The sequence below is a fragment of the Harmonia axyridis genome, chromosome 6 (genome assembly GCF_914767665.1).
Source record: "Harmonia axyridis chromosome 6, icHarAxyr1.1, whole genome shotgun sequence".
Lineage (NCBI taxonomy): Eukaryota > Metazoa > Arthropoda > Insecta > Coleoptera > Coccinellidae > Harmonia > Harmonia axyridis.
In genome coordinates this window covers 20,412,020-20,437,249 of record NC_059506.1, presented here as the reverse complement: position 1 = coordinate 20,437,249, position 25,230 = coordinate 20,412,020, and the positions used below count along the sequence as shown (strand labels likewise).

The following is a 25,230-nucleotide window of genomic DNA, read 5'->3' as shown; positions in this document are numbered from 1 at the left end:
AATCTAAAAGATTCTTTTTCGTTGACCACAATTTTAAAGATATAAAAGTGCCACCAGGGTATATACTTATATCATTGGATGTTATTTATCTTTTTACAAGCATCCCAAAAGAACTTGTTGTCAGTATCATCAAGAAAAGATGGAGCTTTATTGGTTGCCATACAAATCTCAGTAGAGAAAAGTTCTTAGAATTAGTTGATCTTTGTTTCGAAGGTGGTTACTTTGTGTATGAAGGGGAATTTTATATACAATTTTATGGTACTGCAATGGGTGCACCAACAAGCCCAACTTTCGCTAATTTAGTTATGAATGAGATCTTTTATTATGTTATCGAAACACTTAAATTTTACATTCCTCTCATTAAATTCTATGTAGATGATACATTACATTATTGTTGGTACCATATGATAAAGTACAACACATTTTAGATGTTTTCAACTCTTACCATCATTAAATAGAGTTTACACTTGAAGTAGAGAAAAATAATAGTTTGCCTTTTTTGGATTTGTTGATAATTAGAGAAAACTCTGGTATTATTACAGATTGGTACACCAAACCGATAAGTACTAATAGATGGATAAATTTTTAAAGCAATCACAGCATGCAACAAAAAATTAATATAATGAAAAATTTGGTAAAAAGATCATTAGAGTCAAGTTACAAAAAATTTCATACGAAGAACTTAGATAGGGTTAGAGTAGGGCTGCCAAACGTCCCGGTACGTCGGGACATGTCTCGGTTTGGATCATTGAGTCCCCCTGTCCCGGTCAGTTATTCAATTGTCCCGTTTTGAGATTCATATTTCCTTATATAGGGTAGGTGAGACAAAATTTGTTTTCATGGAATCTCAACGGATTCCAGTAATCATAAAGCTGAAATACTGTTTCCGTTGCTCAAACATTATTTTTCTGAAACTGAAGGATTGAAAATAAAATTATTAAAATTGGACACATGGCCAAATATATTGTCTTATACAATCACTTCATTTTGTATTGAATCTTTAGAGGACCTTAATATTTCTATATGAAATATTTTCGCTGTCAGTGCGGATAACTCAAATAGGTACTTACTTCGAAGTAAAATAAAGGCGAGTTTTTTTTCATTAGAAGAAATTTTTTCCAAAGACATCATAATTATCGGTTGTCCAGCGCACATACTTCACAAAACTTCTTCCACTTCCGCCGATATGATGTAAATTTCTGTGCAGTCTATTGGTCTTAAAATTTTCAAATATTTTTCGATATTTTCTGAGAGGGTCGAATGATGAAAGGTTTTCATGAGTACGCAGAAACAACTTACAGTATGAAATGACAAACGTAGAATTTTATATTTATGTGAGAAAAAAATTAATTGGAAAGGCCTAAACTTTGAAATATATAAATGGGCTAAAAAAATGGCACCGAGGATCAAGCCTAAAAAAAAGGGTACCACACCTATTTGTTTATTGTTGCGACTATGTTGTTTTTATTGCGAGTTGATATTATTTTTGTTCTCTATAAATTACTTCAGTGGATATGTCTGAATAAATCCTATTTTTTGGGGAATGTGTTATAATTCAACTACTAAGTGCAAAAAACTCAATAATCTTATAGAAACCCTGGATTATTAATGAGTGAATACCTCTCAGATGAGGTTTTAATTTTTGAGTGGTATTTTAACCTATTTTAGTGCCACTTGTCCCGGTCGATGTTCCAACATTTATGGCAGCCCTAACCTAGCTTCACTATGTTTTAGTTCGCATTCCGAGCTACATGTGCTACATGAAAAAAGTTCAGGTTCAGACATTTCGAGTTCAGGCACAACACATGAAATATGAACTATAACTAATTTGCGGAATGGCAGAGTACAGGTTCAGACAGACTGTTTGAAGAAGTTTGATTTCGAGCGAAACCTAAAGATACAGACATCAAATCAAGTCAAACCTTTTTAAATAAAAAGTTTTATTTTCAAGTCTAGTCAAGTTTGTTAGTAATATCGAACTAGTTTGACTTGAATGCATCTCTAATTGAAAGAGAATAAAAATGAGGAGAGCAATGACCCAAAACCGGAGCTTTTGACCGCTTATTCAATCATGCGACTGTTGCGTTCTAGGTGACCGCAGAATTGAAAATGTAGAGTTTATTCATATTCGTATTCATTTTAGTATCTATTTATATTCATTATAATTTATTTCCTCAAAATTCTACACAAATTGGCAACATCGAAGTTGCTGAAATAAATCACATCTGACAAATATAAATATATTCACTTATAATTCAAAACTTGTTTTTACGAGCCTTTATTTCACTCAATTGTCAACAATTGATGAGGGTCAAACGACTCGATTTTTTGGAAAATAAAATAAATATTCTCTTTTCCTTGCCAAGCTTTCGATTTTATTCATTTCTTTTTCGGGGTTTCTGAAATACAATACCAATCAGCAAAAGTTGAGCAAATCATACTTTGCTATAAATAGAGTGAAAAATTTTCTTCCTTTGACATCCTTATTTAATGTTTATTACAGCCTGGTATACAGTAACATCAGTTATAACATTAATCTGTGGGGAAATTCGACAGATGCCGGCCGAATTTTCATTGCGCAAAAGCGCATTGTTCGCATGATGCTCGGTCTGGGTCCGCTTGAGTCATGCAGACCCGCTTTCTTAAAATATAGAATTTTGCCTCTCCCTTGTATATTTATCTTGAGTTGCCTGATATACGTTAGAGATAACATTTCCCTGATGTCAAAATTTTCGGATCATCATAGTTATGGCACCAGGAATGATGATATGTTGTGCTTCCCAAGGCATAGAACTACCAAGTTCGAGAATTCTCCACTATACCAGGGCATTAAGTTTTTTAATCACCTTCCCAAAAATGTTAAACGCCTGGACTCTCGAGGGTACAAAAAACTGTTAAGTCAATGCTTTTGAAAAAATGTTTTTATAGTGTTGCTGAATTTCTGAATGACAAACTGTCCTGATGTCAAATTTCTTTCTTTTTTTTTTTTTTTTTTTGTATTTATATTTATATTATCTGTATATTGTACTTTTATATATCTACATATTTATTTATTAGTGCCAGTATATGTCGCATTATATTGTATTTAACTGACTTATCTCATACATAATTTGTCCTAAGAGATTCAATAAATTATTTATTTATTTATTATTTATCATTGTCCCATTGAAATCGTGACACATACACGTACTTTTGAATTGTGCAGTATTATTGTGATTTTTTGAGTGATTTATTGAAAATTTATTGATTTAGTGTATTCAGGTGACAGATAAGGGTGTTCCTGTGAGCTTCAGAGTTGTTCTGAGGTGATATGTTTCAATTTATTGCTTTTGAATATTAATTATAAACAACTCAATTTCATTTTTTGCTCGTAAGTGGAACGTAAATAATATCCATCTGTACCCAGTCATCTGCGTTTTCTGATAAGCATATCGAGGCCCGGTTATTAAGGGAGAACATACACGTTAATGTTTTTCCATTTTCTAGCTGAACATAAATTCGATTGATGTAAATATTTTTGTATTATAACTTCCTTTGTTATTTTCCTTTGTGGGGTTACCTTGCTTTTTCCTAGGCCTACCTGTGTTTGTCTGATCGAAGTCTTTCTGGTCGGCCTCAGAAAGTGAAAAGTGTTTTTTCCCTGTGTATTTATATCCGAACATCAGCGAATTTACTCAAAATGCCTGTTTCATGTCCAACTTGCTTCAAAAACGTGGGAACTAAAGAAAATAAACTTGTGTGCTCTACTTGTAATAGAACTTATCATGGAAATTGTGTCAACCTGAAGGACATAGAATACAAGTCGGAGTCGGGGGAAGGGTTTTCTTGCCCCTCGTGTCGGAATACGGTGAGAAAGTTGCGTAGCTACTCTTGTAATTGTGGTGGCGTTTCTGCTGCTGAAAAAGCTAGTATGTCGGATCCCTTGGCGTTGATAATTAAAAAACTTTCAAAGCTTGATAAAATCGCGGAAGACATCGAATTAATAAAAAATACTCAAACTGACCTATGTGAACAGATAAAGAAATGTTCCGAACAGGTCGAGAGAAATTCCAGTTTACTGCGTGAGCATGATTCCGCTATTTCCGAGTGTCAGCGGAGTATAACAGATTTGCACACAACTAACAATTCTGTTTTGAGTGAAATCTCATCCTTGAAGTCAAAGATTGGAGAAATTGGCAATATGGTTGTCACTGCGAAAAACTCTGTGAGTGGTGTTGCTTCAGGTAGTTCTGATGCTGTTAGTTCGAGAGAAATCTTGGAAAGGCTCAAGAGATCCTACAATATCATAATTAAGAACATCCCTGAGGGCAATGATGCTGATGACGTCGAGGTGGTTAAAGGAATCTTGAATTCTATCGATAATTCCGCATGTGATACTGTTGTTTCAGTTACCAGGATCGGTAGAGCTAGTAATAATCGTCGACCAGTTAAGGTATGCTTCAGCAATTTTCATACACCCCTCAAAGTGCTGAAAAGTAGAAGATTGATCTTAGATAATCCTGCCCTGAAGAATTACCATATTTCTGATGATAAATCACGCGAGCAAGTTGAAAAACTCAACCGAACTCGTGAAGAACTCAAAAATAGGTTGGATAAAGGTGAAAAGCATATCACAATTAAATATATAAATGGCGAACCCTCCATCGTTTCTTCTCTTGGTGTTTCTTCATCTGGGAGCTTGTAGCTCTCTTCGAGGAATGGACAATCTTGTACACGAACCTGGCTTCTATCTCGGCAAAAAAAAAAATCCAATGCAAATAATATAGGTTAACTTTCAGTGAAGTGTGTCGGTGTTAATTAATTTTTGTTGTGCTCTTTACTCTCTGGGATTTTTAATTTCTGTTATTTAGTTTTCTTTTTAATTTTAGTATATTGATTCTGTTATTTGGTTGTTTATTCAATAATGTGTATGTATATGATTATTTTTTGGTGAGTTTCATAGGCTTGAAAGCCTCTACTCTGTATTCAATTATAATAATAATAATAATAATAATAATTATTATTTGATCCATTAAAAAATTCAGCTATAATTCAGCTCAACAGTAATTCACCTAAAGAATGTAAGGTTATGTGGACGAAACTTGAAAAACTACAAAACATTCGTTTCAGTTCAATTTGCATTGATTTTTGAATATTAAAACCATGAGAATTTGAAGACTTCAGCGCAATAAAAAAACCTTCTTCAATCGGAAAATATACTCTTAATATCTCCTGTTTATTCTCGTTGTGACAACCGTCCAGAATTATTAATTTATTGTCTTTGACAGTTTTGTTGTCTGTGTTTTCAACTTGTCAACTTTTTATTTTCTTTTTATTTTTATTATAAATATCCAGATATAGCACTCAACTTATTTGTGTCTAGTTTTTGTTTTTAATATTTTCGTGTTCGTTTATCTCTATCATCTGCAATATCAACTTTTTTGTGTTTTTTTTTTTTCGTTTTCATCCCTTTAACCAGAAGAGAATCGAGGAAATAAGGAAAATGTGTGAAGGACGTGGTAAGATGGTCAAGAAACCGAAAAAGAGAATGGAGAGACCATGTAGAAAGAATGCCAGATGACAGGTTGGCTAAGATAGCTTAAGAAAAAAGGCCCAATACTCCTAGACCACCTGGACGACCACCTATATGATGGTATGAAAGCTGGTCTTCATCATCCCAGCTCCACCTGGAAAAACATTGATGCAAATACATGTCCTTGGTCCTAACGTAAGGGGAAGAAGAAGAAGAACCCTTTTACATCTTCTGAATTTAATTTAGGGTGTGAATTTAATACTTGAGTTGCTCATCTATGGTATGTTTGGTGATTTATGTAATGCTAATCTACTTTGCATCCACTGTAAGTTAAAATCAAACCTAGGTAATTACTTCGGATAAATTATAAGTGAAAACACCATTTTCCGATCCACCCTGGATATTTCATGTACATAGCTGCCGAGTGTTCTCTCACCGAGACTGATCATGTTGGTAATCGACTCTTTCGGAATTTCAGGCATCTAAATATATGCAATCTGATAAGAAATAGAGTAGATATGTCAGATTACTGAGATTAGTTTAGCAGATGTCAACATCATCAATCGCCATTGATATTGATATTCCACAGAATATTTGAAAATGAATCAAATTCCACCGCCCAATATTTTAGATATCACTGAAGACTTTGAATCTTTGGATTCACCCCTATATATTTATGCGTGCAGGAATTATTTCTCTCTATAGTGGACTTCAAAAAAAAATTTCAATCAGCTGTATGTACAATCGATGCATACTTGATTCAGTTCATATATATATTCGAAAACGTTGCTTCACAATGGTCATTTGGAATTTTAAGAAATTTATTTTTAACACCCTATATAATTTATATAAAATTAAGAGCATTGATTAAATTAAGACATTTGATCAGAATCACGAGTTCCACAACCAATACAAAATTCAAAAAATTCAAACATTCTAAATCCTGAGTTGTGAAAAAATGCATTGTTATTCAAAACATACGCCAAAGGTTGAATGAAAAATTATAATTAAACTAGTTACCATATCCCTTGCTGTTTTGTTAGTCCGCTTATTTTTAATTCAAACAAGAAACAGAACAAAGAGGACAAATTTATCAGAAATTCTGACTATCATCGATATAACACTCGTGAAAAGGACAACTTCTCTATTCCTTATGCCAGGATAAAGAAAACCCAACAAGGTCCCAATTATACATGCCTCAAACTATATAATAGGCTTCCAAATCATTTTAAACAGCTTGGTGCATCGGTATTTAATAGGAGAGTGAAGGAGTTACTTTTAGAAAAGACTATATACTATATACAAGTTGAGCGAATTTTTAAGTTAACTGTGACATCGTACCCAATTTTTGTGTTATTTAATTTTGAATATGTGTATGACTATTTATTATTATATTTTATGATGTTTTCACATTCATTTGACAAGCTATGTATTTTTTTATGGTAATAATTTGTTCATGAATTTTTATATTTACTGTATCATGTACAAATAAAATGCTAAAATGCTAAATAATATCAAATTCTTATAAATTTTAAACGAAAACTAATCGAAACTACGTTCATGGGAGAAAAATATTCAGAAAGAGCACGAACAATTGTCGAAGTTTGTCATATAGTGGGAGTCGGATCTAATGTCAGAGAAATATTTGGTTTTTCTATTTTCTTATTGAGTTTTCTATGATCTGGACTAACATGTCTGAAAATACTGATGTGTTAACTTTATCTTGAAGAAGTTCAAGATAACACTGGTGATCAGCTGTTTTGGATTTTAAGAAGCAGGTATAATACACTTGATTTTCGGATCGTTACCTATGGCGCTGAAATCAGCGGAAACGCTGTCGTTTCATGAAAATATGTCATTTCATCGTAAAGCGCCACCTATGGAAGAAAAAGGAACTACCAGATCGAGTAGTCAGAATTATCCTAAACATGATCTAATCAGTATTTTTAGACATTTTAGTTTCTACGACGCAATGAACACGAAATTTTGAACAATGCTTGACTTTATTATTTTATGCATTCACGCAAAATCTCAGTTCGATCAGTTTCATTCTCTTTTATTATTCTGGTTATGCAATATTTAACTGTGTAATTTTTCATGAAGCTTGAAATCTATATATATTTCGATATATAGATCGAAAATGCAGTTTAGAAATTATCGGGGAAACCAAATTCCACCCCTAGTGGATTATGCCCTCGAAAAATTTAACCGCAACTCTCGAGATATCAACCAATTTAAAATTTCTTGGATTTTCCGTTCGAAATTGATCATGTCCACACATAGGCGAAAGGATTCATTTCATTTCTGTCATCAAACTCAAAATTCAAGAAGAATTTCGGAAATAGATCACCCATCATTTTCGTGACGGCAAAATTGACGGTGATGATATTTTTGATGTAGATCTAAAATTTCAAGCTTCTTGACAAATTCCAAGCTGATCATATCAACAGAACTATAGATAATGGAAAAAGAATATCGAAATAAACATACCAAATGACAACAGATGCGATCTGATATTTTACCTGATTAATGAATCACATCTCAAATATACCTATTTCAACTGCTGTGATCTCCAAGGGCGCAATTGACGCATAAATAAACTATCCATTAAGAGCTACTGACTCCATGATAATGCTTCCTTCCTTTTATTCTGCATAATACGAGTATTATTTAAAAATCAATATATGAAGAAAAATTAATCAGCGTGATATATTGTGAGAATTCTTCGAAAGATGTTTTTTGTGAAATCCCCACTTGATACAAATCAGTTATATACATATACAAAGTATTTACAAAATTCTAACCAACACACAATTCATATGGATTCCTAACCTTTTCAATCCAATTGAACATAAAATTTGAAATATAAAAAACTTTTCTATCTTTTTGGACTCTTCAGTAGTCTTTTGTATCTTGATCTTCTTTCGTCAGTTTGTTTTTGCTTTGGCGCTTGTGTTAGAGAATGTTAGAGACGGCGGAACAGAATCAATTTTAAGAATATCACCATCGAAAGATTTCTAATGAATATAAACGTTGAAATGGGCCTGTAAATTCAACCTTTTGAATCTGGGTTCGTTCAACTCTCCCAAATTCATCAATTAGGAATTGATAAAAATTTGAAATTATCCTCAAATTGCGATACATTTTATGAGTCATTGCTGTTTTAGGTAAAGTACACCCATTTTATCGATGTAATTGAATGAAAATAATTCAATATTATCATCTCAAATCTCAATTGTACAATTCACCGTTCCCAAGTTTCAACAGAAATTATTAGATAGATCTTATCTTGCGAAAAACAGAACGCATATTTCGCCGAATTGCTCTATATATGTATGATCTTTATCGTCTACTGTAATTATTACATCACAATAATTTGTATCACCTCAGTCATTTCAATTTAGATAATAAGAAGTATTTTTGGGTAATAATTATGTTATATAGGTTTAGTTAGTCTACATGATGAAGGATATTCAATATAAATATAAAAAATTGTCATTCCGAAACGTACGTCTGTCTTTATGTTAATTTAGTTATTCAATTTGTTAACCGTTTACTCAATTTGTACAGTTTTAGTATTTTGAAATTTTTTTTTATTGATTATTAATTTTGTAATTTTTAGAATTGAAATTAAATTCCAAGACAAAAATAAACCCAACATATCATGAAGATATATTATTGTGGAGGAATAGACACGAAGATGTCAATTTTTTATAGTTATAATACATAATTATATTATTGTACAGTTATTCACCGATCGAATGTATCTCTGTGTACCAAATTTGTTGTTTAGTGAGGGGATTCCAGAATCACTTTGAGCTAAAAAAAAAATGAATAACACATTGTGGGGCTGACTTTTTAAGAGAATTGATCTGGTGAAAACCGCAACCTCATGAATTCAACTGCTTTCAAGCTATGAGAGAAAATTGGAAGAGACCGCGAAATAAAAAGTTCTCATAACTCCTTTATTACTGGTACCATAAACATGAAACTAAAACATTCGCACTTTTATCTTTAGTATCCATTGATGTAATATTTCGTTTCTTATTGCAATTTTTTTCAAGTTATAATAAAAACAAATTTATACAGGGTGTCCCGGGAAGAATGCGACAAACGAATACCATAAATTAAGGTCATCATGGAGGACCCGTATCAAGATGTTTCAATCGCCTGAGTGCCTTCGTTGGGGATATACAGGGTGATGTTCATCTTATGAGTGAAATTTTACAGTTCAGTAACTCTTTAACTAATCGACCGAATATTTGCAAATTTTGAGGTTTTGTCACCCTTTCCTATCGCCTTCCTTCAATATTTCTGAATTCGAGTAAATCAGATCCGGACTAGGAAAATTTCAGACTTTTCTATTTTCGTGATCACTCTGTACGTGAACATTATGATTTTTTCCCATTTTCGGAACCTCGAAAAATCAATTCATTATAAAAATTCTAAATCTCTGCTTGGCACGGTCATACAGGGTGATCAATAAACATTCCCTTATGAGTGAAATTTTTTTAGTTCAATAACTCTTCAACAAATCCACCGAATAATTTCAATTTTTCAAGTTTTGTCGCCCTTTACTATCGCCTTCCTTCAATATTTCTGAAATCGAGTAAATCAGATCGGGACTAGGAAAACTTAAGACCTTTTTTATTTTCTTGAATATTGAATCACCCTCTATGTTGATATCATGTTTTTTTTTCGTTTTCGTAATAACAAAGAATTCATAATAAAAATTTCAAATCTCTGGTTGGCGCCATTATTCAGGGTGATTAATAAACATTTCTTCATGTAAGAAATTTCATAGTTCAAGATATTTTGAATTTATCGGTAGAATTATCTCGAAAATTGAATTGAATTGTTTCACCCTTCACGAATGTCTCACCTAAATTTTCCTCAAATTATTTAGGGAAACTTTCAATCAACAAGCTGGATAAAGAATAGAACAAAAACAGCAAATAAATTGAAAATATTTGATCTTGAAAACAATTAATTAATTAGCCAGGATTCGAATCAGGTACCTTCGGCACCACAGTCGACATCTCAGTCCACTGCACTACCGAGGCAGTCTACCAAGTTAATTCTCTCAAAAATTGAGAACGAAAATGTGCCATTCATTTTTTCTAACTCAAAGGAATTCTCACTAGACAACGAATTTGGAACACCCGATACTTCTAGTATTTTTTGGTGAATTATTTTTCACTTGGTTACATCAAAACTAGATGACTATGAAAATGAGGAAAGCACTAACGTGAATTTAGGATCTTTTGAGTGCTCGTTCATTCATGGGTTAATTGCGCCCTTAGAAACCTCGTAACTGCAGGATGAAGGTGCATGTATCCTGAGAAAATTTAAGAAGAATATGAAAAAAATGTCCCAATAATTCCAAAACAACACATTAGATTGGATTGAGATTTCGAGAGAAGAGATGAATTGCTCTATAAAAAATTTCATAAAGACGTCATCAGAATCATAGAAAATCAAGAAATAAATATAGGTACATACAACTTGTATGTATACAGGGTGTTTCCTAAACATGCGGCAAAAATTCAGGGGGTTGTTCCTTGGACTATTTTAAGCATGTTCTGTCCTTGGATGATTTTTGAAAAACCTCTTTGTTTCGAAGATACAGGGCGAACAACATTTTTCATATTTTTAAAATTAATAATAGTTTAAATAAAAATGCGTACCGCACTGTGTTTACTAAGTAGGTACAATTTATTTTCAAATTTGTTTAACAACATTCCAATTACTAAAAACGGCCAGTTTTTGACTAAAAATTGATAAGTGCAGATGGTAAAGGAATACAGATTAAACACGGTTTTCATTTGAATTCGTTTTTGCTGGGTGTAACTTAATAAGAAATGATCCTGGTGTTTTTGAAAGGGTTCGGCAGTCAATGAGGAGAAGATTGGATGCTTGTATGCTGGCTAGAGGTCATCATTTTCAACAGTTTTTGTAGGTTGAGTTGAATTTTCATGTAATTTTTCATAATAAAATGTTATTATCTGAAATTTTGTTTCCCCTATATCTTCGAAACAAATAGGTTTTTCAAAAATCATCAAAGGACAAAATATTCTTAGAATAGTCCAAGGAACAACCCCCTGAATTTTTGCCGCATGTTTAGGAAACACCCTGTATACAGAAAAATAATTTCGAAACGTAACCTTCTTGAAGTCATTCATGATACTGTCGATCTATATAAGCACGCAAAATCTCAATTGAATCGGATTTGTATAATCAGTTATAATATCATAAGAGCATAGACAATATCTTATTATACATTGAGTCACGACATGTAGTTTGCGAAACATCACGAGAGCGCAGCTCAAGTGGTTTTTCGCGAAATACGTCGAGTGAACGATCATGGATCGTATAATCGAAATATACTGCTCTTCAAATGTTAGGGAACTCAATACAAAATTGATGGATATTTACTTTTTTGGAATCATTGTTTTGAGTAGCATGGTAAAGTGTGTACCTATATGTTTTTATGTACTTAGTTACATACATAGTTATATACAATACACACATTTTTGAAGATTATGTATTTACGTGTATTTTATTCGGAAATTATTTCAATACGTGTATTTAGAGCAGAAATCAAGATATCAAAGTGAAATAAAAACTGGAAGATGGTGAAAAGGATGGCCTTTGTAATAAACTGAGCGTAAACTCTACAAAGTTCTCGAACTGTTTCACATGGTGATCGTAATTTATATACGATATTTTATCCATTTCAAATCTCGTCGCACAAATCTACAATGCAATAATGACTCATATCAACCAAAAAAAAAATATATAATTATCCCAAATTTGGAAACAAAATTAATTCGAACGAAAATTTTGATTCAACTTTTCAAATAATTCTTGGTTCTTTCTCAACACTACTCTCAATGTATGCTTAAGACTTCTATTAGGTACCTACCCATAGTGATTTGCTTCAAACAAGTAGTTGGTACAATATGATTACCCAATTCCACTTCGAATATGCTACTGAATCCTTTATCGATGTCTTTCGCCAAGTTCAATGTGTCGTTGAGAGATGTCTTATTACAAACTTTCCTTGGTACGTTGTATTTTTCAGGTTTTTCACAAGATTCGCGGTCCATCAGTGAAGAACATGTATAACATTCGATAGCCTTGGTAAAATCTGAAATAAAGGGTATATTCTGCAGCATCAAATTAGAAATAGCATGTAACGAACAACTAGAAAAAAAAAGTCAGAACGTTTGTCTGGATTTATGTAGTCCAAATTAACAAAAAATAATTAGCAATTATAAGTAGAATATTAACTTTTTCGCATAAAAACGGCTTCCCATAAGAAAAAGAGACAGAAGATTTTTTGTCAGGAATTGAACGAATTATTCAAAAATTATTGTTAGTTTGAAATATCTCAGTGACGTACCATTTTTTTCCCAAGAAATTCAGATCACTAAACATTTTATATTTCATTTTCCCTTGCTATGGAAGTTTCACTTTATCTACCCTTGCAGTTAAATTGATTGATTGAATATCAATCGGAATATGTGTAAACTGTGGGAAACTCGAAATAATTTTTATTTTATTTAAATATTTTTATATGTTCAATAAATTGAATCACCATTTTATATATTTCACTACACACATTTCTGCCGAATTGATTTGTTTTCGATTTCTTATATGTTCTCCAATAATTATTAAAGGTTTCAATCGAATGGTTGATCATTAATTATGCTATAAGAAACACAAATATTTTCAATTTTATCGGAAATATAGAAGACAAACGGTCTTCTACCACCTTTGAACCATTGTTTCTCACGCCACCAGTGACCCTGTATATCGGACGGAATCAGGCGAGAAGAATTTGATTTATTTGTGGAAAAATGTCCTCAGTATATGTGATGAAAAATTTCGAATATAAATTGGAAAAGGGCTAAAAATATTCAATCGAAAATACTCTTATATTAGACTGTCTCAAATTCTGCACTCTACTCATGGCTTATTGAAGGAAAAATAGTTCAACATTTCATATTCATTTGATGATATAAGGAAAAATTTGACTCATTTCAATAAATTCGGTGTGTTTTTTCGGTAGATATTGAATGTTCTACTCTATTTTTAAATTATTATGGTTCTTATAGCATGATGAGTAACCACTCAGTATAGTTTCAGATCCAAACCTTCAATATTGAGAAACATATAAGAATATTAAAATGAAATAAAAAATCGGTAGAAACATGTATAATGAAATGTATAAATATAGTGATTTGTATAGTGACTATAAAAATGTTGAAATATTTCACTTATAACATGCCATGAATATCGTGCAAAATATGCATCACTTTTGTGGAAACATTTTTTCCGCTCTTTTCGATTATAAGGAATTAATTTTTTATTCTATAATTCAAACTTTTTGGTAGGGCACGGTGGAGCAACTGAGACACCTTTAGGTTTAACGAGCTATAACTTCCTCAAAAACTCGAATAAAAAAATGATTGAGACACAACTTCAGATACTTATTCAATACACAAAACACACAAAATTAAAAAAATAATAATTCTTAGGTGAGAATTTCTGACTTGAAAAAAATCTTCAAATGCCTCACTTGCCCCATATCGTTGGTCCTTCTACTCTTCGTTCATCGAGACGCTATATTAATACTCATTATTCATTCTTCATGAAAATTGTTTCAATTTGTTTCGTTATATTGTGTCTTTTTCTTCATCTGATATTGTTGGTGGTTTTCCGGTAAATTTTTTTTGTCCTCAGAGTTTAATCTCTTTTCCTCTTTTTTATTCGAGAACTTGGTCAAGCATTCTCAAAGTCCTTATGACTGCTTTGGTTCTCACTGTTTTTGTTTTTTCTTTCAGTTGGTCTTTATAGGATGAATTTGTGATTATTTTAGTACACGAGACTCACTTGCCCTACTTGTGTCATAAGAAGTGAAATTAATGCTTTGCAAAGAACGCTTATGTTTGCCGACGATTTAAATGTTATATGATATTTTAGAATTTAGAATTTCCCTATAAATTATGAAAAATCCTTGTTTAATTCACCTGAAATATAACAAAACAAAAGTTGTATCACGATAAATGTCCATATCTACTCAAGTTTCAATATTTTTTTCAAGTTTTTCATTGACACCACTTGAACTTTATTCGTTATTGCCGGATATATTGCCGGTCAAGGAAGATTTTGCGAAAAACGGAATTGGCCCGTATAGCTCACTTGCCCCACTCTCCCCTAAATGAATAACTTTTTTTTTCTATGAACTGATCGAATATAAGCCTCATAACAATCGAGATAAATAAGCACTATACATATAAAAGTTATTGAGATATCATAAAAAAAGTAAATTCTGTCATTTATTTATTAATGTTACAGGAATTTCTTATTCCACAGTAAATTGTTCTCAATTTGACGTAATCAGATTTCGTATCCAACGTTTCGTGCTCTCTGGGCCACCCTCAACCTCATTTTTTTTCAATACGGATCTGTATATTTTATGACACTTTTCGAAATAACTTTTAACGCTGAATTCAACGATATATCATACAATGTCATTCAAAGTTGATTTTCAGGTGATTTTGACCCTTAGGTATCCAAATTTCTTTGGGTCGGATCTGTAGTGAATGCAATTCATCAAAAACTGCTGTTAATAAAATAGTCAAGAGACGCGAATGCAATGATTTTAAATTTGAATACAAAGCCTTCAAAACTCATATCGTAATGATATCAAAATAAAGTTCGATTCTGGAACAAATGACAAATCCAACAATAGTGATTTCTCGCGAGAAGATTGAGAATGTATTGGAAGGTATTCAAGAAGACGAAATAAGCAAGTGTATAAGAAGTATGGGTTCCAAAACCGTTAAGTGCATTTTACAAAATGGTGGACATTTCGAACACTTCATTCATTTTCATTTACTTTCGAATAATCATTCGATTTTTCTTTCATCAAATGATAATTCGTTTAATTATTATGAATTGAAATATGTAAATAATTATTACTTGTTTCTTGATTTGATTCTGATATGTTCCATTTAGTTCAAGATGAGTAAGTTGATTTTCTCATCGAAATGTATTGCTTGTTGTTAATTAAACTAAAGGTACCGAAATGTAATATAGATCCAACCCAAAGAAATTTGGATAAGGGTCAAAATCACCTGAAAATCAACTTTGAATGATATTGTATGATATATCGTGGAATTCAGCGTTAAAAGTTATTTCGAAAAGTGTCATAAAATATACAGGTCCGTATTGAAAAAAATGAGGTTGAGGGTGGCCCAGAGAGCAGGAAACGTTGGATACGAAATCTGATTACGTCAAATTGAGAACAATTTACTGTCGAATAAAAAATTCCTGTAACATTTTTTGATGATATTTGAAATAAAGTGGGCAAAAAAGAAAAATCAAAATGACAGAATTTACTTTTCTTATGATATCTCAATAACCGGCCCTGATAATGTCGATTTGTTTGAACTGCTTGATAATGCTTCTATGCATGCAACTTTTTCTCCATTTGACCGACCTTTTAACTCTTATGGTTTAAAAGTTACCAATACAATCCCATTGAAAAAGTGGCCACCCTGTATAACTTTCACCCTTTTTAAAGAAATCAACTTTTTTTTAACCAATAATCTAATGGGACATTTGAACCACATTTAATTAATCTCTATCTCTTCTGAAACGTTCTTCCTTGAGTAAATAGTTACCCTGTATAATTGCATATTATTTTATTAACGTCCCGACTATTTTCTACTACGTCTCCTGCTATTCTTGGAAAAATCTTTGTGGAAACCAATCATCGAACAACTATGAATGAAGGGTTCAACTCTCGAGATAAGTTGAAACACCAATGAATTCGATTTCAAGCTATAAAAGACCTTAAAATATGAATAAAGTATGTAAAGTTGATGTATACATAGCTGAGAAATCCAGATTTTGCATTTTCACTTCTTGATTGACGATTAGGAATTTAGACTGATAGATTCCTGATAGAGTTTTTCACAAGCGAATTCGGAAAAATGAAGGGAAAATCGCACTTTACAGGATGTGACTTTCATTTGTGTAAAAAGTAATGAAGCGGATTTTATTGAAAATTTCACATAATATCACATGTCTTTGTAGCATAATAATTGAGTTATTTCGTGAATAAAATTTCATAAATACAAATTTGAGCAGGCCCAAACGCTTTCGACTCACTTTTCTCATTTTTTCCATTAGAATTTTGCTCATCGAGTTTTATTTATATATTTTCTAATACATTCTTGAGAAAATAACTCACCTACGAAACAAAGTATCCAAAAAGTGCAAACTATTAATTCTACTAATTTAGCCATATCAAAATCTAAATACTGAAAATACTAAGATCTAACGCTAGAGTAAAAGACCCCTACAAGTAAACAATGTGCGCGAGACTAACTTCGCAGAATTATTGTGGATCTCAACAGTGAACTCCCCGACATTTAGGCGTCACCTATTTACAGAAAGAGGACAGGGTCGTCGACAAACCGTCCAGAAGGGGTAGTTTTCAATCTGACAAGTTGAAAATACTTGCAATTCGTTTTGTACGAAGGTTTGTCCTTACAAGACAAGATAAGATATTCGTAAGAAATATATTGGAAACTTATACTTCTTTTCTTTCTGTTAATTGAACACTTAGGAATGTGGAAAATGACTTGTTTTTATTAGAACAATTATTCGACATCCACGCACGATGAAACGTAGAATTTTATAGAGGTAGCATAAAATTTTTATTATGTATGTGTTTCCTCAAGCGAAATAATAACATTTATCATCATACAATGGTCTATCAAGTTTCTGGCGATAATCCATGTTCCGTGAAATTTCTAACTTAAGAGAGGATACAATGAAATCAGAGATATGTCTCCTTACAAATCACCGATTTTTAAGGAGTTTTACATAATTTTTTTGAATAAGAATCTACATTGTAATGTTTCAAAATTTTCAATTTGCGAAAAAAAATAATACTTTTGATGTCTTTTCGTTTTTAGCAAAAGAATTGACGATATTCGTGAAAAAGATCTTGCAAAAAATTTTGTGAAACTTTTTAAAAAGACTCGTAAAGTACTTCCTTCCGACGAAAGTTGGAACTATTGTAGTAACTTCCACTTATAGTTCTGACAACATCGCATATTATTTTTGTTACTGGGCAAAAATTGACAGATCTCGAGGAAGTCATGTGATGGTGTACACTACCTTCCCAACGAGATTCATTCCGATTGTGTGCAGAAATCGCTTATTATTCTTTCAATTTTCGAAAAAAACCTTGGAATAGCAGTCTAGAATGAACTGACAAATTTTTTTCACGAAAAAATTTATAGTTTTTGTTTTATATCACTTTAAATATGAAAAGATTTCAATAGTTTTTCAAGTTTAGAATGATATTTTTCAAAATTTTTTCATTATCATGGAATTCATTTTTCCAAAGCACTCTTTTGATACAATTGTCATTTATTGCTTTCTTATTTGATAGTTTTTCCATTCATTGTTATTCTAAATTTTCAAATTTAAATACATGGAACGTGTATTTCTTTTTGAAAAACTCTGCTTAGACACAATATCACAATATATAAATCCCAAAAATTTAGAAATTCATCATTGAAGTAATTGAGTTAAGATTTGAAAAATCTTTAAAATTTCGAAATGATGAAAAAAACGATAATTTCTTTCATGAAGAAGTTCATCTTGAAGTGCCATACCGAGGTTTCTTTCAAAAATTGGAAGAATCGAGCAAACTATTTCCGCATAGAATCAAAATGAATCTGCACTGAAAAATCTAGTGCTAAAACGTAGTGTACACCCTTAATAATTAGATAAGACTTCTAAAAATATTGGTGTGTCAACTGAACATTGGAAAAGTTTGAGGTGAAACTGGCAACTTTTGGACAGCCTTCTTGGATTGTTGTATCTGTAACAATATCCGATGAACTATTATGTTTAATTAGGATTACGGTAGAGCGGTGTGACTTTACCAAAGGAGGTGACTTTGCCGAACTGCCTAATATTTTAAGTTTCATTTTGTTTTGGTAAAGTTGGCAACATCTTACAGAAATCACGAATCGGAACCTTTAACCACACTATATACCCACATGTTGCAACCGTCGCAGTCGTCTGGCGTACATTGAATGGTGTGCTACGTTATGTTATGTGAGCGGTAATATTTTAAAGTGTATATATGCGAAATACTAAAAGTTGTGCAGAAAATATGGCGAACGATACATCGAAATATATTTAGCAGCTTAATTTACATCCGTTAAACGTCACGTTAAAAAAAACTGAAAACATTTGGTTGAGAGGATTTCCACATTTCGGGAAATTTTTCTATTGTGGCTCTTTGATGGAAGACTTTGTCACATACCAAATTTGTTCCACCTGTTTTATTTTCACGCACAATTATGGGTCATCGATAAAAAAAGAAGTTGGATGCAAGGAAATATAATAATTACACGGAAGAAACACCAATTCGAGCAATCAATGCAGTTCGAAAAGAAAACATTTCAATACAGACAGCTTCCGAAGTGTACAACATTCCCAGAACAACTCTTTGGAATAAAATTAACAAAAGATATATGGGCGAACCAGGAGGAAATACTTCACCAACATATACCACCTGCACTTCATTTAATTGTCAAAAGACGCATTTTTAAGGCATTGGCAAACACGCACCGATTTGCGTATAAATTTTTTTAAATAAGAAAAAAGAAATGGGCACCTTTTCTTGTGATTTTAACCACAGCAGTCAACAACTAAAATGTTTAAATTAAACATACTTTGCACAGGACTTTACGACGAAACGAAAAAGTTACACCAAAAATTCTTTAAAAAGTGGTGCAAAGTCACACCGCTCTACGGTACTTTCTAAAGTTAAATGTAATTTACGTTTGAAGAAGTTTCTAAACCAATATACTTCAAACCTAGGCCAGTGCCATATATAAACAAAAGAGAAATAGACACACTTGTTTCTCAAGTTATGCTGGAAAAAATATTACATCCAGAATGGGGAACACCTTTTGTTATTGTACCTGAACCCAATTAATTAATGCAAAGTTACAATGAACTCACAATTAAACAAAGCCAGATACCCAATTCCTCGTATAGAGGATATTTTCAGAGTTCACAAAAATAGGAAAAATTTTTGTGATTTCGATTTATGTAAAGCTCATCTACATTTAGCACTAGATAGCGATAGTCAGAAGGTAGCTCCAATTTTTTCACCCTACTACCTAGTTAAAATACTTTTTATCGGTATTGATATAGCACCAAATCTTTTCCATAAGGTAATTGATGAAATACTACAGGATCTGAATGGAACAATTGCCTACTTCGATGACCTATTAACACAAGGTTATACTATGGAAAAATGTTATCAAGAACTTATTGAATGTCTTGATCGTTTACGGGCACATACCTTTTACATGTTAATAAAGATGAATATATATTCTTTGCTACTTCAATCGAATATCTTGGGCATATAATTAGCGCCCAAGGACTCGAAAAATGTGCTCATAAAGTGAATACTACAATGAAAGCACCTCCACCAAAACTATAGATGAAGCTAGATCATTCATTGGCTTAGCACTTTATTACCCTCGATTTATTCCAAATGCACCTTGAATTATTCATCCAATAAATCACCTTTGGCAAAAAATACACCGTTTAAAGGGAAAGATGCTTGCAAACGATCCTTATTTCTTCTTCAGGTGCCGTCTTGGTTCCGAAGTTTGGCTATCATCAAAGCTATGCCTATTCTCGATACTGCAGATCTAAACAATTGGCAGCTGTTGCAATTTCCTGGACAATAAGCTGCAGCAACTAGTATCTATCTCCCCTCATAATATGTTCCAGGTATTGCAGTTTGCACTTTTGCGATCCTTTCAAATAATCAAAAAGAAAACTTTTAGTGATAAAGTTTTAATATCTTGTAATCCAGAATTTCCACTTAAATTAGGTACAGATGCTAGCCTCATGGACTGCTGCTTATCCCACGCATCGATGAGGAAGAAAGACCCATTTAATATATCTCTAGATAACTGACCAGAAGTGAATCTTCATACAACCAGTAGATAGAAAAGCAATAGCTGTTCATTGGGCATTCAAGAGATTCTACCAGCTGCTGCGCCGTCTTGTTGAAACCACAGCTCCTGGACATCATGTTTGTTCAATTCAGGAATGAAAAAGTTAGTAATCATGGCTCTATACCGATCACCATTGACTGTAACGTTCTGGCCATCATCGTTTTTGAAGAAGTACGGACCAATGATTCCACCAGCCCATAAAGCGCACCAAACAGCCAGTTTTTCTGGATGTAACGATGTTTCGACATACACTTGATGATTAGGTTCACTCCAAATGCGGCAGTTTTGTTTGTTGTCGTAGCCATTCAACCAGAAGTGCGCTTCATCGCTAAATAAAATAAAATGGACGTAGTGCGCGATATGTATTCCGCACAGAACCATTATTTTCGAAATAAAATTGCACTATTTACAGGCATTGTTCAGGCGTGAGGTGATTCATGATGAATTGCCAAACCAAACTGAGAATAAATCACTTGACAGCTGTTAAATCGGTCGCCATTTTGAACATTAATGCCAACTTAAAGTTATACAGGGTGGCCACTTTTTTAGTGGGATTGTATTGGTAACTTTTAAACCATAAAAGTTAGAAGGTCGGTCAAATGGAGAAAAAGTTGCATGCATAGAAGCATATCAAGCAGTTCAAACAAATCGAGATTATCAGGGCCGGTTTTCGAGATATCATAAGAAAAGTAAATTATGTCATTTTGATTTTTCTTTTTTTCCCACTTCATTTCAAATATCATCAAAAAATGTTACAGGAATTTTTCATTCGACAGTAAATTATCCTCAATTTGACGTAATCAGATCTCGTATCCAACGTTTCGTACTCTCTGGGCCACCCTCAACCTCATTTTTTTCAATACGGACCTGCATATTTTATGACATTTTTCGAAATAACTTTTAACGCTGAATTCAACGATATATCATACAATGTCATTCAAAGTGGATTTTCAGGTGATTTTGACCCTTATCCAATTTTCTTTGGGTCTGTATTACCTTTCGCTTAGTTTAATTAACAACATGCAATATGCAATAAATTTCGTAGGAAAGTCAACTTACCCATCTTGAACTAAATGGAACATATTAGAATCAAAGCAAGAAATCAGTATACTGGTTTCTTGGTTCTTCTTTTATAATAATCATTCAAATATTTCAATTCATAATAATTGAACGAAAGTATCATTTAATGAAAGAAAAATCAAATGATTACTCGAAATTAAATGCAAATTAATGAAGTAAGTGTTCAAAATGTCCACCATTTTGTAAAATGCACTTTACGGTTCTGGAACCCATACTTCTTATACATTTGCTTGTTTGATCTCCTTGAATACCTTCCAAAACATTCTCAATTTTCTCGCAAGGTATCACTATTGTTGTATTTGTCATTTGTTCCGTTGAAACAAATTACAGAATCGAACTTTATTTCAAGATTATTACGATATAATTTTTGCAAGGCTTGGTATTCAAATTTAAAATCATTGTATTCGCGTCTCTTGACTATTTTATTAACAGCAGTTTTTGAAAAATTCCATTCACTGGCCACAGTTCTCGATTTTTTTTTGGGTTCGATTGAATTTGGGTCAGAACATTGATATCGTTAATAGACTTGTTTTTTCTTACATACACACCATTAAATTTGGATGAGGGTCAAAATCACCTGAAAATCAACTTTGAATGACACTGTATGATATATCGTTGAATTCAGCGTTAAAAGTTATTTTGAAAAATGTCGTGAAATATGCAGGTCCGTATTGAAAAAAATGAGGTTGAGGGTAGCCCAGAGAGTACGAAACGTTGGATACGAAATCTGATTACGTCAAATTGAGGATAATTTACTGTCGAATAAAAAATTCCTGTAACATTTTTTGATAATATTCGAAATAAAGTGGGAAAAAAAGAAAAATCAAAATGACATAATTTACTTTTCTTATGATATCTCGAAAACCGGCCCTGATAATCTCGATTTGTTTGAACTGCGGGATAATGCTTCTATGCATGCAACTTTTTCTCCATTTGACCGAACGTCTAACTCTTATGGTTTAAAAGTTACCAATACAATCCCATTGAAATAGTGCCCACCCTGTATACCTCGAAAAATAAATACCCGTCAGAATCATAATTCCGTGAAAGTAGTCGAATAATGCTGCCTCTACTTATTTGCTTCGAAAAAAGATAGAGGATGAAGTGAATGTACTAGTTACTTGTAATGGACATCTCCATCTCAATCATTTTGTCCTCTTTTTGTTTATAGCTCTCTTTCTACCTTCTCAGTCTTCCAGACCACACACTCACTTATTGATTGAGTGCGTCTAAATGTTTTTGAGCGCTTTCATTGTTGGGATCATAGGTTGTATCTTGGTAGATTTGGTCTTCGCGGTAGATTTTCAGATTTTTTGAGTGAGTACTGGTTGAGAATCTTACACAGCACTCTCAGCAGATGGACAAAACTTGTTTTATCCTTCTCCTAGATTGTTGAAATTGTGGAGTCGTATCACTCTGTCACCGCATGTTGTCATATCCAACGCAAGCTCCAGACATCCCCTGACGAACCTCAGGCAGCGGCTCAATATTTCTATTCCTCAAATTCACCATCATTCATGGGTTTCTCCGTGTCGTGGAGGAGACGGCCTTTGATTGCTTTTTATGATCCACAGAGTTACTGCTTCGTCCGTTACCTTGGACAGGGAACCTTCGATAGGTTTCAGCTTCCCAAGTCAGGAAGCACCTGGAATCTGCGGTGGACAGGAGATGATTCAGTTTTCCTGTCAGGTTAATCGCTAAGGATTTGCTACCACTAACCCTATTGTTATTGACTAAAGCACTTTTCAAAGAATGGGTATCAACATTTTACCAAATGGGGAAAGATATTATAGAGCAGTTGAAATTACTCAATCCTTGTTCTCTTGTTAACAAATTAAGTGTGAACTACTCTGAAGATGAAATTCAATAGAAAATTCTTCAGCCAGAGAATTTATTCTATATTTTCTAACTCTTCGAGTATATACAAAAAAAAATGTTATAATCGGTTTCACTTTCCTCCTTTCATTTCTTTGCAAAAATATAGTTGATAGAAATTTAACAGTCATCAGTATCAATAACTGATTGAGATTTGTCTAAAATTCGTTACTTAACCATATGAACGTGAACTAGAACATGCTGAGTACATCGCAGTACACAAACAAACAAACTCGAACTGTGACTTTAATAATTTTTCATATCGATCGATTGGAAATTACTATTAATTATTATATTAGTACAAATCTATTTTCAAGGAGTTTTCAGTTCGACAGAATAGTATCAGATTTCTTCTAAATACAATATCGAAACAGGGAATTTCTACAAATTTCTATTTAAACTTAATTTGTATATTACTCTATTAAGATTCAAATATAATAATAACTTACAGAAATTCATTATGCAAAACTACTACTGCTAGGTACTAGAAAACAATACAATACCGAATTCGCTCCTTCATTTATAATGCAGTGAAGGTACATAATGTTTACTTAATTTCATGTGGGGTGGTCTCTGCGAGATCATTGAGAAAGATTTTGAGGGAGCAGTTGTTAAGGGAACAGATGATTTGTTGATCTGAGTTCACTGTTGCTATTTCAGGGTTATTATTTTTTGTTCAAATAATTTTTTTTTGTTAGTTTTTTCCAGGATATTTGTATTTTATTTATTTTTTTATTTTTTTTTTTATTTTGGGGTTGAGTAGAGTAAGCTAGACTTCGCATGTATAATTTTTTTTTTCAATGAAGGCACTATTATTATGATTAATCTAACTCAAAAAAACAAAAAGTCCTATTCTTTCAAGTTTTCATGGAACGTTATTTTTTTTCTTTTATATTTGTTTCTGAAAGATCACCACATCGTCGTCGAATCCACATTAAATTCACATTAGAATTCCATTGATGGAGTATGATTATTTCAATTCTAAATCTTCTAGCCATTCATTTTCGAAACACTTGTTGACCTGTGAGCGTATGCTTTTTTACAGTTTTTGAAGTAATATGGATAGCCACAAAGTAGTATCTAATCAAGTTAGCCGAATCCACCAAATCTTTCCTTAACGTATGAAAATATCCCCTTCAAAATAGACGCCACTGTAAAAGTGGGAAGAAATGTCAATAAAGGAAGTCCAATGAAGCTATTCCCAGCAATATATGCGTTTAGTGAATTGATTGTCAAAGGAACAGAATTGAAGCTCTAAAGTAAACTACCCACGCTATTCACTTCATACAATTGCCTCATTCGTTCTGTATTTATCTATACCTCTAACTGACCTCATTCTTGAAAGAAAGAACGAGAAAAACGCTGACATATAGTCAACAACTTTTTCCCGCTCATTCAAACTTATATTCATGTGATTTCAAGATATTTCGAATCAACCTTCAAACCATTATTTAACAACCAAATTCAGCACACTAATTTCAATGGGAAGATCAATTTCATCCGAATAGAAAATTCTGAATGTATAAGAGAATGTTGATCGTCTAAGCTCTAAGATTTAGTGTCGTTATAAAGGGTGTTCAACAAGCTCTATGTCAAATGTTGACTCATGAGAGCTGTGCTCATTCTGAATATTTCTTTCCTTATGGGCATACGTCCGATTCGTTTTCATTCAGAAATTACGAG

General features: G+C 32.6%; 2 protein-coding genes across 2 annotated transcripts in view; one reads left to right on the top strand and one right to left on the bottom strand.

Moving 5' to 3' along the window:
- LOC123681988 overlaps positions 1 to 16,935 on the bottom strand; it is a 47,161-nt gene extending 30,226 nt beyond the window's left edge. The window contains exons 1-2 of the mRNA XM_045620366.1: positions 16,779 to 16,935; positions 12,438 to 12,662 (exon numbers count right to left, since the gene is read on the bottom strand). Of these exons, the coding sequence (XP_045476322.1) occupies positions 12,438 to 12,662; positions 16,779 to 16,833 (280 nt within the window). The 5' untranslated portion in view covers positions 16,834 to 16,935. The remainder of the gene's footprint in view (positions 1 to 12,437; positions 12,663 to 16,778) is intronic.
- LOC123681986 lies at positions 3,159 to 4,726 on the top strand. Its single transcript, XM_045620363.1, has one exon. The coding sequence runs from the start codon at positions 3,680 to 3,682 to the stop codon at positions 4,682 to 4,684; it is 1,005 nt and encodes a 334-aa protein (XP_045476319.1). The 5' UTR covers positions 3,159 to 3,679; the 3' UTR covers positions 4,685 to 4,726.
- Positions 16,936 to 25,230: the final 8,295 nt, after the last annotated feature.